Source organism: Phyllobates terribilis, unplaced genomic scaffold (assembly GCF_046119375.1).
Source record: "Phyllobates terribilis strain yellow unplaced genomic scaffold, ASM4611937v1 Scaffold_82__1_contigs__length_6685932, whole genome shotgun sequence".
Classification (NCBI taxonomy): Eukaryota; Metazoa; Chordata; class Amphibia; order Anura; family Dendrobatidae; genus Phyllobates; species Phyllobates terribilis.
In genome coordinates this window covers 2,918,271-2,935,678 of record NW_027362842.1, presented here as the reverse complement: position 1 = coordinate 2,935,678, position 17,408 = coordinate 2,918,271, and the positions used below count along the sequence as shown (strand labels likewise).

Below are 17,408 nucleotides of genomic sequence, written 5' to 3'. Positions count from 1 at the left end.
TCATTACACACAGAGGGATCTATTATAAAGAGTCATTACACACAGATGGATCTATTATATAGAGTCATTACACACAGCGGGATGTATTATATAGAGTCATTACACACAGCGGGATCTATTATATAGAGTCATTACACACAGAGGGATCTATTATATAGAGTCATTACACGCAGAGGGATCTATTATATAGAGTCATTACACACAGCGGGATCTATTATATAGAGTCATTACACGCAGAGGAATCTATTATATAGAGTCATTACACACAGAGTGATCTATTATAGAGTCATTACACACAAAGGGATCTATTAAAGAGAGTCATTACACAGAGGGATCTATTATATTGAGTCATTACACGCAGAGGGATCTATTATATAGAGTCATTAAACACAGAGGGATCTATTATATAGAGTCATTACACACAGAGGGATCTATTATATAGAGTCATTACACACAGAGGGATCTATTATATAGAGTCACTACACACAGAGGGATCTATTATATAGAGTCATTACACACAGCAGGATCTATTACATAGAGTCATTACACGCAGAGGGATCTATTATATAGAGTCATTACACACAGAGTGATCTATTATATAGAGTCATTACACACAGAGGGATCTATTATATATAGTCATTACACAGAGAGATCTATTATATAGAGTCATTACACGGAGAGAGATCTAATATATAGAGTTATTACGCACAGAGAGATCTATTATATAGAGTCATTACACACAGAGGGATCTATTATAAAGAGTCATTACACACAGAGGGATCTATTATATAGAGTCATTACACACAGAGGGATCTATTATATAGAGTCATTACACAGAGGGATCTATTATATAGTCATTACACGGAGAGGGATCTATTATATAGAGTCATTACACGGAGAGGGATCTATTATATAGAGTCATTACACGGAGAGGGATCTATTATATAGAGTCTTTACACACAGAGGGATCTATTATAAAGAGTCATTACACACAGATGGATCTATTATATAGAGTCATTACACACAGAGGAATCTATTATATAGAGTCATTACACACAGCGGGATCTATTATATAGAGTCATTACACACAGCGGGATGTATTATATAGAGTCATTACACACAGCGAGATCTATTATATAGAGTCATTACACACAGAGAGATCTATTATATAGAGTCATTACACACAGCGGGATCTATTATATAGAGTCATTACACGCAGAGGAATCTATTATATAGAGTCATTACACGCAGAGGAATCTATTATATAGAGTCATTACACACAGAGTGATCTATTATATAGAGTCATTACACACAGAGGGATCTATTATAGAGAGTCATTACACAGAGGGATCTATTATATAGAGTCATTACACGCAGAGGGATCTATTATATAGAGTCATTACACACAGAGGGATCTATTATATAGAGTCATTACACACAGAGGGATCTATTATATAGAGTCATTACACACAGAGGGATCTATTATATAGAGTGATTACACACAGAGGGATCTATTATATAGAATCATTACACACAGAGGGATCTATTATATAGAGTCATTACACACAGAGTGATCTATTATATAGAGTCATTACACACAGAGGGATCTATTATATAGAGTCATTACACAGAGGGATCTATTATATAGAGTTATTACACGGAGAGGGATCTATTATATAGAGTCATTACACGGAGAGGGATCTATTATATAGAGTCATTACACGGAGAGGGATCTATTATATAGAGTCATTACACACAGAGGGATCTATTATAAAGAGTCATTACACACAGATGGATCTATTATATAGAGTCATTACACACAGCGGGATGTATTATATAGAGTCATTACACACAGCGGGATCTATTATATAGAGTCATTACACACAGAGGGATCTATTATATAGAGTCATTACACGCAGAGGGATCTATTATATAGAGTCATTACACACAGCGGGATCTATTATATAGAGTCATTACACGCAGAGGAATCTATTATATAGAGTCATTACACACAGAGTGATCTATTATAGAGTCATTACACACAAAGGGATCTATTAAAGAGAGTCATTACACAGAGGGATCTATTATATTGAGTCATTACACGCAGAGGGATCTATTATATAGAGTCATTAAACACAGAGGGATCTATTATATAGAGTCATTACACACAGAGGGATCTATTATATAGAGTCATTACACACAGAGGGATCTATTATATAGAGTCACTACACACAGAGGGATCTATTATATAGAGTCATTACACACAGCAGGATCTATTACATAGAGTCATTACACGCAGAGGGATCTATTATATAGAGTCATTACACACAGAGTGATCTATTATATAGAGTCATTACACACAGAGGGATCTATTATATATAGTCATTACACAGAGAGATCTATTATATAGAGTCATTACACGGAGAGAGATCTAATATATAGAGTTATTACGCACAGAGAGATCTATTATATAGAGTCATTACACACAGAGGGATCTATTATAAAGAGTCATTACACACAGAGGGATCTATTATATAGAGTCATTACACACAGAGGGATCTATTATATAGAGTCATTACACAGAGGGATCTATTATATAGTCATTACACGGAGAGGGATCTATTATATAGAGTCATTACACGGAGAGGGATCTATTATATAGAGTCATTACACGGAGAGGGATCTATTATATAGAGTCTTTACACACAGAGGGATCTATTATAAAGAGTCATTACACACAGATGGATCTATTATATAGAGTCATTACACACAGAGGAATCTATTATATAGAGTCATTACACACAGCGGGATCTATTATATAGAGTCATTACACACAGCGGGATGTATTATATAGAGTCATTACACACAGCGAGATCTATTATATAGAGTCATTACACACAGAGAGATCTATTATATAGAGTCATTACACACAGAGAGATCTATTATATAGAGTCATTACACACAGCGGGATCTATTATATAGAGTCATTACACGCAGAGGAATCTATTATATAGAGTCATTACACGCAGAGGAATCTATTATATAGAGTCATTACACACAGAGTGATCTATTATATAGAGTCATTACACACAGAGGGATCTATTATAGAGAGTCATTACACAGAGGGATCTATTATATAGAGTCATTACACGCAGAGGGATCTATTATATAGAGTCATTACACACAGAGGGATCTATTATATAGAGTCATTACACACAGAGGGATCTATTATATAGAGTCATTACACACAGAGGGATCTATTATATAGAGTGATTACACACAGAGGGATCTATTATATAGAATCATTACACACAGAGGGATCTATTATATAGAGTCATTACACACAGAGTGATCTATTATATAGAGTCATTACACACAGAGGGATCTATTATATAGAGTCATTACACAGAGGGATCTATTATATAGAGTTATTACACGGAGAGGGATCTATTATATAGAGTCATTACACGGAGAGGGATCTATTATATAGAGTCATTACACGGAGAGGGATCTATTATATAGAGTCATTACACACAGAGGGATCTATTATAAAGAGTCATTACACACAGATGGATCTATTATATAGAGTCATTACACACAGCGGGATGTATTATATAGAGTCATTACACACAGCGGGATCTATTATATAGAGTCATTACACACAGAGGGATCTATTATATAGAGTCATTACACGCAGAGGGATCTATTATATAGAGTCATTACACACAGCGGGATCTATTATATAGAGTCATTACACGCAGAGGAATCTATTATATAGAGTCATTACACACAGAGTGATCTATTATAGAGTCATTACACACAAAGGGATCTATTAAAGAGAGTCATTACACAGAGGGATCTATTATATTGAGTCATTACACGCAGAGGGATCTATTATATAGAGTCATTAAACACAGAGGGATCTATTATATAGAGTCATTACACACAGAGGGATCTATTATATAGAGTCATTACACACAGAGGGATCTATTATATAGAGTCACTACACACAGAGGGATCTATTATATAGAGTCATTACACACAGCAGGATCTATTACATAGAGTCATTACACGCAGAGGGATCTATTATATAGAGTCATTACACACAGAGTGATCTATTATATAGAGTCATTACACACAGAGGGATCTATTATATATAGTCATTACACAGAGAGATCTATTATATAGAGTCATTACACGGAGAGAGATCTAATATATAGAGTTATTACGCACAGAGAGATCTATTATATAGAGTCATTACACAGAGGGATCTATTATAAAGAGTCATTACACACAGAGGGATCTATTATATAGAGTCATTACACACAGAGGGATCTATTATATAGAGTCATTACACAGAGGGATCTATTATATAGTCATTACACGGAGAGGGATCTATTATATAGAGTCATTACACGGAGAGGGATCTATTATATAGAGTCATTACACGGAGAGAGATCTATTATATAGAGTCTTTACACACAGAGGGATCTATTATAAAGAGTCATTACACACAGATGGATCTATTATATAGAGTCATTACACACAGAGGAATCTATTATATAGAGTCATTACACACAGCGGGATCTATTATATAGAGTCATTACACACAGCGGGATGTATTATATAGAGTCATTACACACAGCGAGATCTATTATATAGAGTCATTACACACAGAGAGATCTATTATATAGAGTCATTACACGCAGAGGGATCTATTATATAGAGTCATTACACACAGAGGGATCTATTATATAGAGTCATTACACACAGAGGGATCTATTATATAGAGTCATTACACACAGAAGGATCTATTATATAGAGTCATTACACACAGCGGGATCTATTATATAGAGTCATTACACGCAGAGGAATCTATTATATAGAGTCATTACACACAGAGTGATCTATTATATAGAGTCATTACACACAGAGGGATCTATTATAGAGAGTCATTACACAGAGGGATCTATTATATAGAGTCATTACACGCAGAGGGATCTATTATATAGAGTCATTACACACAGAGGGATCTATTATATAGAGTCATTACACACAGAGGGATCTATTATATAGAGTCATTACACACAGAGGGATCTATTATATAGAGTCACTACACACAGCGGGATCTATTATATAGAGTCATTACACACAGCAGGATCTATTATATAGAGTCATTACACGCAGAGGGATCTATTATATAGAGTCATTACACACAGAGTGATCTATTATATAGAGTCATTACACACAGAGGGATCTATTATATAGAGTCATTACACAGAGGGATCTATTATATAGAGTCATTACACGGAGAGGGATCTAATATATAGAGTTATTACACACAGAGAGATCTATTATATAGAGTCATTACACACAGAGGGATCTATTATAAAGAGTCATTACACACAGAGGGATCTATTATATAGAGTCATTACACACAGAGGGATCTATTCTATTGAATCATTACACACAGAGGGATCTATTATATAGAGTCATTACACACAGCGGGATCTATTATATAGAGTCATTACACACAGCGGGATCTATTATATAGAGTCATTACACACAGAGGGATCTAATATATAGAGTTATTACACACAGAGAGATCTATTATATAGAGTCATTACACACAGAGGGATCTATTATATAGAGTCATTACACACAGAGGGATCTATTATATAGAGTCATTACACGCAGAGGGATCTATTATATAGAGTCATTACACACAGAGGGATCTATTATATAGAGTCATTACACACAGAGGGATCTATTATATAGAGTCATTACACACAGAGGGATCTATTATATAGAGTCATTACACACAGCGGGATCTATTATATAGAGTCATTACACGCAGAGGAATCTATTATATAGAGTCATTACACACAGAGGGATCTATTATATAGAGTCATTACACACAGAGGGATCTATTATATAGAGTCACTACACAGAGGGATCTATTATATAGAGCCATTACACGCAGAGGGATCTATTATATAGAGTCATTACACACAGAGGGATCTATTATATAGAGTCATTACACACAGAGGGATCTATTATATAGAGTCATTACACAGAGGGATCTATTATATAGAGTCATTACACACAGAGGGATCTATTATATAGAGTCATTACACACAGAGGGATCTATTATATAGAGTGATTACATACAGAGGGATCTATTATATAGAGTCATTACACACAGAGGGATCTATTATATAGAGTCATTACACACAGCGGGATCTATTATATAGAGTCATTACACACAGAGTGATCTATTATATAGAGTCATTACACACAGAGGGATCTATTATATAGAGTCATTACACAGAGGGATCTATTATATAGAGTCATTACACGCAGAGGGATCTATTATATAGAGTCATTACACACAGAGGGATCTAATATATAGAGTCATTACACACAGAGGGATCTATTATATAGAGTCATTACACACAGAGGGATCTATTACACAGAGTCATTACACACAGAGGGATCTATTATATAGAGTCATTACACACAGAGGGATCTATTATATAGAGTCATTACACACAGAGGGATCTATTATATAGAGTCATTACACACAGCGGGATCTATTATATATAGTCATTACACGCAGAGGGATCTATTATATAGAGTCATTACACACAGAGAGATCTATTATATAGAATCATTACACACAGAGGGATCTATTATATAGAGTCATTACACACAGAGGGATCTATTATATAGAGTCATTACACACAGAGGGATCTATTATATAGAGTCATTACACGCAGAGGGATCTATTATATAGAGTCATTATACTCAGAGAGATCTATTATATAGAGTCACTACACACAGAGGGATCTATTATATAGAGTCATTACACACAGAGGGATCTATTATACAGAGTCATTACACGCAGAGCGATCTATTATATAGAGTCATCACACACAGAGGGATCTATTATATAGAGTGATTACACACAGAGGGATCTATTATATAGAGTCATTACACACAGAGGGATCTATTATATAGAGTGATTACACACAGAGGGATCTATTATATAGAGTCATTTCACGCAGAGGGATCTATTATATAGAGTGATTACACACAGAGGGATCTATTATATAGAGTCATTACACACAGAGGGATCTATGATATAGAGTCATTACACACAGAGGGATCTATTATATGGAGTCATTACACACAGGGATCTATTATATAGAGTCATTACACACAGAGCGATCTATTATACAGAGTCATTACACGCAGAGGGATTTATTATATAGAGTCATTACACACAGAGGGATCTATTATATAGAGTCATTACACACAGAGGGATCTATTATATAGAGTCATTACACACAGAGAGATGTATTATATAGAATCATTACACACAGAGGGATCTATTTGTCACGCTGTCTCTGTATACTGGAGGTAGGGGGCCTAAGCTGACCCTGAGCTGGAGCCCTGACTAATCCCTCTACCTGGAGGTACTGTTAAAGGTACAGAGGTCCAGGCCGCCAGCGTAACCCCTACCTCCTGAGGATCCCTGCACCTAAGTAATCTAGTCCTGAGAAGGACCCCGATCACAACAAAAGGGGACAAGTAATAATATGCCCACACACAGTACTTAGACGAACGAGACAGTACAAGGGAAAAACCAAAACCACCTTGCATACAAAAACTACACAACTACAACAGAGGGAACACCAACGGGAAAGGAGATAAATGATAAAGCGAGGAAGGGAAAAAACTCTCCGAATACACTTATCTCTGAAACTCCAAATACCACGATCCGCTCTGTTAGTCTGCATGAAATGCTTTCACCGACACTTCCCTAACAGACCGGCAGGCATTTGAAGGAGTCTCACTACAGCAGCATTGATTGCAGCTGGGCGAGGCTGGACCTCGTCTAGCACAGAGAGAGAGAGAATTAACTCCCTCACTGCCGAAAAACACAAAGCACCAAAAAGTCAGCTGCGAGAAGTCAGGCTGTGTAATCGTGACGATCTTCGTGGCGACACACCCGTGACAGTACCCCCCCTTCTACGAGGGGCCTCTGGACCCTCAGGGCCAGGTTTATCCGGGTGAGTCGTGTGGAAGGCCCAAACTAATCGGTCTGCGTTAATATCCGACTCAGGAACCCACATCCTCTCCTCAGGACCATACCCTTTCCAATGAACCAGGTACTGAAGGGACCGGCGATTAAAGCGTGAATCGATGACCCTCGATACCTGGAACTCCAAGTTACCCTTGACCACCACTGGAGGGGGAGGTAAAGGTGACGGTACCACCGGTGCCACATACCTCTTAAGCAACGATCTGTGGAACACGTTGTGAATTTTAAACGTAGGGGGGAGGTCAAGACAGAATGCCACCGGATTAATAATAGAACTGATTCTGTACGGCCCGATGAACCTGGGACCCAGTTTCCAGGAGGGAACCTTAAGTTTTATATTCCTGGTAGACAACCATACCCGATCGTTCACACTTAGGTCCGGACCAGACACTCTCCTCCTATCAGCCATACGTTTGTATCGGTTCCCCATAGTATTCAGATTCTTCAGCACCCCTCTCCATACTGAAGCGAGTGATGAGGAAAATCGTTCCTCCTCAGGAACCCCCGAAGAGCCCCCCCTACTGAAAGTACAAAACTGGGGGTGAAAACCATATGCCCCAAAAAACGGGGACTTACCAGTGGACTCGCTCCGCCTATTATTAAGAGCAAACTCTGCCAGAGGTAAGAAAGAAGCCCAGTCCTCCTGGTTCTCTGACACAAAACACCGGAGATATGTCTCCAAGCTCTGGTTCATACGTTCCGTCTGACCATTGGTCTGAGGATGAAAAGCCGATGAGAACGACAAATGCATCCCCCGCCGTGCACAAAACGCCTTCCAGAACTTGGACACAAACTGAGACCCCCGATCAGACACCACCTCGGAGGGTACCCCGTGAAGCCTCACAATCTCCCCAATGAACACCTGCGCAAGAGTTTTAGCATTAGGGAGAGCCGGAAGAGCGATAAAATGTGCCATCTTGCTGAACCTGTCCACTACAACGAGTATGACCGTTTTACCCGAAGACGGAGGGAGGTCCGTAATAAAGTCCATAGACAGATGAGTCCAAGGACGCTCCGGGATCTTCAAAGGTAAGAGGGCCCCAGACGGACGGGTATGTGAGGTCTTAGAGCGCGCACAAACCCCACAGGACGCGACAAAAGTTACCACCTCCTTATGTAAGTTAGGCCACCAAAACCGACGCGAGAGGAGATCCACAGTTGCTCTACTCCCCGGGTGTCCTGCAAAAACTGAGTTATGGTGTGCCTCGATCACCTTTTGTCGCAACTGATCTGGAACAAACAGTCTCCCCGGAGGTCCAACAGGGGCGTCCCCCTGAGCCTCCAATACCTCCTCCTCCAGCTCAGAGCATACTGCCGAAACCACCACCCCCTCCTGAAGGATAGGAATCGGGTCGTCCGTATTCCCGGCCCCAGGGAAACTACGAGATAAGGCATCCGCCTTTACATTTTTTGACCCAGGACGATATGTAACGACAAAATTAAACCTGGTAAAAAACAATGACCACCTAGCTTGTCTGGGATTCAGACGTTTCGCGGACTCCAGATATAGCAGGTTCTTGTGATCGGTGATGACGGTGACCGGATGGACTGCCCCCTCCAAAAAATGGCACCACTCCTAAAAAGCTAACTTAATGGCCAAGAGTTCCCTATTGCCGACATCGTAATTCCTCTAATTTTTTAGAGAAAAAGGCGCACGGACGCCACTTACCAGGGGACGAACCTTGTGACAATACTGCTCCCACCCCTACCTCGGAAGCGTCTACCTCTACAATGAATGGCTGTGACGCATCAGGTTGAATGAGTATGGGTGCCGAGGCAAAACATTTTTTCAAGGAGGAGAATGCTTGACAAGCCTTGTCAGACCACCTAGAAAAATCCGTCCCCTTTTTAGTCATGTCTGTGAGAGGCTTAACCATGGACGAGAAATTACGAATGAACTTCCGGTAATAATTAGCAAACCCCAGGAAACGTTGTAGTGCCTTAAGATTCTATTATATAGAGGGATCTATTATATAGAGTCATTACACACAGAGGGATCTATTATATAGAGTCATTACACACAGAGGGATCTATTATATAGAGTCATTACACGCAGAGGGATCTATTATATAGAGTGATTACACAAAGAGGGATCTATTATATAGAGTCATTACACACAGAGGGATCTATTATATAGAGTCATTACACACAGAGGGATCTATTATATGGAGTAATTACACACAGAGATCTATTATATAGAGTCATTACACACAGAGGGATCTATTATATAGAGTCATTACACACAGGCATCTATTATATAGAGTCATTACACACAGAGGGATCTATTATATAGAGTCATTACACACAGAGCGATCTATTATACAGAGTCATTACACGCAGAGGGATCTATTATATAGAGTCATTACACACAGAGGGATCTATTATATAGAGTCATTACACACAGGGATCTATTATATAGAGTCATTACACACAGAGGGATCTATTATATAGAGTCATTACACACAGAGTGATCTATTATACAGAGTCATTACATGCAGAGGGATCTATTATATAGAGTCATTACACACAGAGGGATCTATTATATAGAGTCATTACACACAGAGCGATCTATTATACAGAGTCATTACACGCAGAGGGATCTATTATATAGAGTCATTACACACAGTGATCTATTATATAGAGTCATTACACACAGAGGGATCTATTATATAGAGTCATTACACACAGAGTGATATATTATATAGAGTCATTACACACAGAGGGATCTATTATACAGAGTCATTACACACAGAGGGATCTATTATATAGAGTCATTATACACAGAGGGATCTATTATATAGAGTCATTACACGCAGAGGGATCTATTATATAGAGTCATTACACACAGAGGGATCTATTATATAGAGTCATTACATGCAGAGGGATCTATTATATAGAGTCATTACACACAGAGCGATCTATTATATAGAGTCATTACATACAGAGGGATCTATTATATAGAGTCACTACACACAGAGGGATCTATTATATAGAGTCATTACACACAGAGGGATCTATTATATAGAGTCATTACACACAGAGGGATCTATTATATAGAGTCATTACACACAGAGAGGGATCTATTATATAGAGTCATTACACACAGAGGGATCTATTATATAGAGTCATTACACACAGAGCGATCTATTATATAGAGTCATCATACACAGAGGGATCTATTATATAGAGTCATTACATGCAGAGGGATCTATTATATAGAGTCATTACACACAGAGGGATCTATTATATAGAGTCATTACACGCAGAGCGATCTATTATATAGAGCCATTACACACAGAGGGATCTATTATATAGAGTCATTATACACAGAGGGATCTATTATATAGAGTCATTACACACAGAGGGATGTATTATATAGAGTCATTACACACAGAGGGATCTATTATATAGAGTCATTACACACAGAGGGATCTATTATATAGAGTCATTACACAGAGGGATATATTATATAGAGTCATTACACGCAGAGCGATCTATTATATAGAGCCATTACACACAGAGGGATCTATTATATTGAGTCATTACACACAGAGCGATCTATTATATAGAGTCATTACACACAGATGGATTTATTATATAGAGTCATTACACACAGAGGGATCTATTATATGGAGTCATTACACACAGAGGGATCTATTATATAGAGTCATTACACACAGAGGGATCTATTTTATAGAGTCATTACACACTGAGGGATCTATTATATAGAGTCATTACATGCAGAGGGATCTATTGTATAGAGTCATTATACACAGAGAGATCTATTATATAGAGTCACTACACACAGAGGGATCTATTATATAGAGTCATTACACACAGAGGGATCTATTATACAGAGTCATTACATGCAGAGCGATCTATTATATAGAGTCATTACACACAGAGGGATCTATTATATAGAGTGATTACACACAGAGGGATCTATTATATAGAGTCATTACACACAGAGTGATCTATTATATAGAGTGATTACACACAGAGGGATCTATTATATAGAGTCATTACACGCAGAGGGATCTATTATATAGAGTGATTACACACAGAGGGATCTATAATATAGAGTCATTACACACAGAGGGATCTATTATATAGAGTCATTACACACAGAGGGATCTATTGTATAGAGTCATTACACACAGAGGGATCTGTTATATGGAGTCATTACACACAGAGATCTATTATATAGAGTCATTACACACAGAGGGATCTATTATATAGAGTCATTACACACAGGGATCTATTATATAGAGTCATTACACACAGGGGGATCTATTATATAGAGTCATTACACACAGAGCGATCTATTATACAGAGTCATTACACGCAGAGGGATCTATTATATAGAGTCATTACACACAGAGGGATCTATTATATAGAGTCATTACACACATTTATCTATTATATAGAGTCATTACACACAGAGGGATCTATTATATAGAGTCATTACACACAGAGGGATCTATTATATAGAGTCATCACACACAGAGGAATCTATTATATAGAGTCATTACATGCAGAGGGATCTATTATATAGAGTCATTACACGCAGAGGGATCTATATATAGAGTCATTGCACGCAGAGGGATCTATTCTATAGAGTCATTACACACAGAGGGATCTATTATATAGAGTCATTACACACAGAGGGATCTATTCTATAGAGTCATTACACTCAGAGGGATCTATTCTATAGAGTCATTACACACAGAGCGATCTATTATATAGAGTTATTACACACAGAGGGATCTATTCTATAGAGTCATTACACACAGAGGGATCTATTATATAGAGTCATTACACGCAGAGGGATCTATTATATAGAGTCATTACATGCAGAGGGATCTATTATATAGAGTCATTACACGCAGAGGGATCTATTATATAGAGTCATTACACACAGAGGGATCTATTATATAGAGTCATTACATACAGAGGGATCTATTATATAGAGTCATTACACGCAGAGGGATCTATTATATAGAGTCATTACACACAGAGCGATGTATTATATCGAGTCATTACACGCAGAGGGATCTATTATATAGAGTCATTACACACAGAGCGATCCATTATATAGAGTCATTACACGCAGAGGGATCTATTATATAAAGTCATTACACGCAGAGTGATCTATTAAATAGAGTCATTACACACAGAGTGATCTATTAAATAGAGTCATTACACACAGAGGGATCTATTATATAGAGTCATTACACACAGAGGGATCTATTATATAGAGTCATTACACACAGAGGGATCTATTATATAGAGTCATTACACACAGAGGGATCTATTATATAGAGTCATTATACACAGAGTGATCTATTATATAGAGTCATTACACACAGAGGGATCTATTATATAGAGTCATTACACACAGAGGGATCTATTATATAGAGGCATTACACACAGAGGGATCTATTATATAGAGGCATTACACGCAGAGGGATCTATTATACAGAGTCATTACACACAGAGGGATCTATTATATAGAGTCATTACACACAGAGGAATCTATTATATAGAGTCATTACACACAGAGTGCATTTAGTGCAGAAAGAAAAAAATCTCCAGCATTTTACCTCATATGAGAGAATACAATTAAATAAATTGAGGTGTCATAGCAAATAAACCTTCAAAATCATACCAAACGATAATACATAACATAGCTAAAGTGCATGTAGTGTAAAGTGTGGTCAATGTCTCCAAGTTCTACTGGCTCTAATCTAAGTTAGCAAAGCCATAAAGTAATGCAAAAAGATCAATCCAGTCTTTTAGTGGCAAACTGTGATGAAACATTTGGTTAGGAAGCAATGCAGCAGGAGAAATGCACATAAAGGAATGACAGTACCATACAACTTGGGAGTGTAGCACCAGGCCCCAACGCGCGTTTCGCTTCTAACTTCTTCCTGGGGGCTTAGTGTGTTAGGTAAATGGAGGTGTAATCTTTATATGAATGGGAAAATCAGTGGTGGCAGTGGTTTGAATATGGCTCTTCCGCCGGTGAATCCGTAAGTGGCATGGGCGCTGATCGGCATCACACGTCACATGTCTACACACCCACCTGACGAGTCAAGATGGGGGCATGGAGCATGCAACGCTGCAGACTCCATGGGAACTCGAAACCGGAAGCCAAGAGGAGCACTCATCACATAGTGAAGTTCATTAGGGGCGTGTATAAAGAATAAACGAGCTGTGTCTCGGCTGCCGTGTATGTTATGCATAGTAAGCTGAATAGCAAATGGATCACTCTGGGATAACAATGCAACAGAATGCAGGATTTTAGTTCTAATAAGTAACAGAGGAATAAGGTATATGTATTTCCTAAGGGAACATGGGGGGAAAAAAGCTTATTAATAAAGAGTTAGAAATGAGGGCAACAACAAATGATAGAATTTGATTTGCAGCTAATTCTTTGGGATTTACCGTTGAAAATATTGCCTTGTCTCTAAGACAACTGTAATGTATAAATTAATTAGATGTTCCTCTCTTTCATTGCTTTTAGTGGATTTTATTTTGCAGTTATACAATAGTTTATAAAAGTTTCATTGCTCAATATAGGGAGAATTACAATTTTAAACGTATGTATGTTTTAATCCAATCGTAGACCCTCAGCTGCTGGTGGTCAATAAAGAGTTCAATCTGAAGATCGGCCCGGTTCCGAAAGCTTATCTTGACGATTTTAATGGAAGGACGCCAGTCTGTGGAAAAGTGAATAATATCAGCAAGATTGCCTGCAGTCCTGATGGCTCCTTGTTCTGTGTCCGGAATGGAGATCTGTACACGGGGCCATTGACTTCCAATAAAGACACCGACTGGTTTTGTGCTGCCAGAAGAGTCGGGAAATGCGGATGGGATGAATTTAAGATCATTTTCTTTCATCCCGATGGAACTTTCTATGGAGCAACATGTAATGGAGACTTGTACAAGGGTCCGAAGCCAAACAATGAAAATGTATGCTGGCGTGACTGCGTAGCCACCAGAATCGGGTGTGGAAACTGGAACCAGTATGAAGCGCTGTTCTTCCATCCAAATGGCACGCTATATGCTGTGTGCAAAGATGACACCTTTGTGAAGGGGAATCCACCAACCTCACCTGGGAATTGGCTGGCAACAACAACCAAAGTTGGAAGAGGAGGTTGGCTGAGACTCACACACTTCATGGCTTTCAGCCCTGATGGGAATCTGTGGAGTGTGGATAAGAATGATGGAAAGATCTATAAGAAATCACCTCCAGTTCATGAGAATGACAACTATGTAGGTTTTGCTGAAAATTTGGGGCATAGCTATAACATATACAAATTTCTTTGTTTTAGATAATATCTGTAGCCTTAGGGACTGCTGCTTCCCTTTGCTTCTTATTTCCTACAGCTTTCATCTTAGATAAAATAATATTTTTCATGTTATCACTGACTTATCCTATTTTTAGATTTAGTGACTATTTTTTTCCATTTTCTGTCCATTCTCACACATTTAGTATCTGCTGCATTTATCTGGGTTTAGTGTCTGCAGCTTCCCCCTGGTTTTCAGTTTCTGCAGCTTCCATCTGACCTCCATTTATTGCAGCGTTTCTCTGGCTCTTTGTGTCTGCAGCTTCCATCTTGGTTTAGTGTCTGCAGATTCCTTCTGACTTTCAGTGATTGCAGATTTCTTCTGATTCTTAGTGTCTGCAGCAGCACACTTAGGCCACGGCCCCACTATCAGTATAAGGCCACGGCCCCACTATCAGTATCTGGTCAGTATTTTTTTCTCAGGAGTGGGAGCCAAAACCAGGTGAGGAACAATTAGAGAAAAGATATAATAGAAACAAGTCACCAATTCTGCATTTATCACCCACTCCTGAGAACAAATACTGACCGAATACTGACCAAATACTGATAGTGGGGCCGTGGCCTTACTCTTAGTGTCTGGAATTTTTCATTTGGGTGTATTGTCTTCAGCTTCTCTCTGACTTTCAGTGTCTGCAACTTTCCTCTGACTCTTAGTACCAGCAGCTTCTCACTTATTCTTAGTTTCTGTAGCTTCCCTCTGATTGTCAGTGCCTGCAGCTTCCCTCTGGTTGTCAGTGCCTGCAGCTTCCCTCTGGTTGTCAGTGCCTGCAGCTTCCCTCTGGTTGTCAGTGCCTGCAGCTTTCCTTTGACTCTTAGTACCTGCAGCTTCCAACTTATTCTTAGTTTCTGCAGCTTCCCTCTGGTTGTCAGTGCCTGCAGCTTCCCTCTGGTTGTCAGTGCCTGCAGCTTTCCTCTGACTCTTAGTACCTGCAGCTTCCAACTTATTCTTAGTTTCTGCAGCTTCCCTCTGATTGTCAGTGCCTGCAGCTTCCCTCTGGTGCTGATTGTCTGCAGCTGCTTTCTGGGTGTCATATCAGCAGTTTCCTTCTGGCATTGAGTTATTGCAGTTTCCCTCTGCCTCATATTGTCTGCACTTTCCCACTAAGTTTTAATATCTGCGGCTTACCTTAGTGTCTGCAGCTTTCTTCCTGCTCTCACTGTCTGCAGTTAAATATTTTAAGAAGTTTAAGAAAGAGTGCAATAACCAAAACCAAGTGATTGTAAAGAGCAGCATCCTTTATGTTGAGGAAATGAACATTAGATTAAAATAATTTAGGAGCTTACAATTTATTGATTTTTGTTACTTGCCTATTCTGGACCTCGGAGTCCAGTAGTTGGTGCTTCTAATGATTGATAGTTATTTCCCTATAATATAAGCACTCACTGATCAGAGCTAAAACGAGCAGAAAAGGAAACCAATGAATTACAAGTTATACTGTATACCCGTCAAACGCCAACATTTACCTTGACAATCAAATCCTGCTCAGCATAATGCATTACTACATATGATTCCACTGACTGCAACTCAGATGTTACTTGTTGTAAGTCCGGAATATCATGTTGACTTCTGTACAATGAACAGATTCTGCTGTTTCATCGCACATTGCAAGTAATTAATAAATGAAAAAAACAAAAACAAATACACATTTGATTGTCTACAGAAATCTTTATTCCTCTCCTCGGGCACAAGTTTTCACCTGGCTATTTTTAATGATTTCTCTCCCCACACGTCATCTGCTCATGTGGAGAAAGCAAAATGACCAGCAAGATGAGCAAGGCTCGGGCTGTCCTCCTTCCTCTCCTCGTGATCATCTTTCTGTTATCCAGTCCACACACGCAAGTATTAGTAGTAGTTTTCATCAACCCATCATCATCTGTGGCACCCTGCTACCACAGGTACCACAGGACCCAAAAGAGTGCACTATAAACAGACACCTCCAACCTTCCAC

General features: G+C 38.6%; 1 protein-coding gene across 1 annotated transcript in view; it reads left to right on the top strand.

Annotated features, from left to right (window-relative positions):
• Positions 1–17,103, top strand: part of LOC141197282 (uncharacterized) — a 32,375-nt gene extending 15,272 nt beyond the window's left edge. The window contains exon 2 of the mRNA XM_073662669.1: positions 14,736–17,103. Coding sequence (XP_073518770.1) covers positions 14,736–15,448 — 713 coding nt within the window. The 3' untranslated portion in view covers positions 15,449–17,103. The remainder of the gene's footprint in view (positions 1–14,735) is intronic.
• Positions 17,104–17,408: the final 305 nt, after the last annotated feature.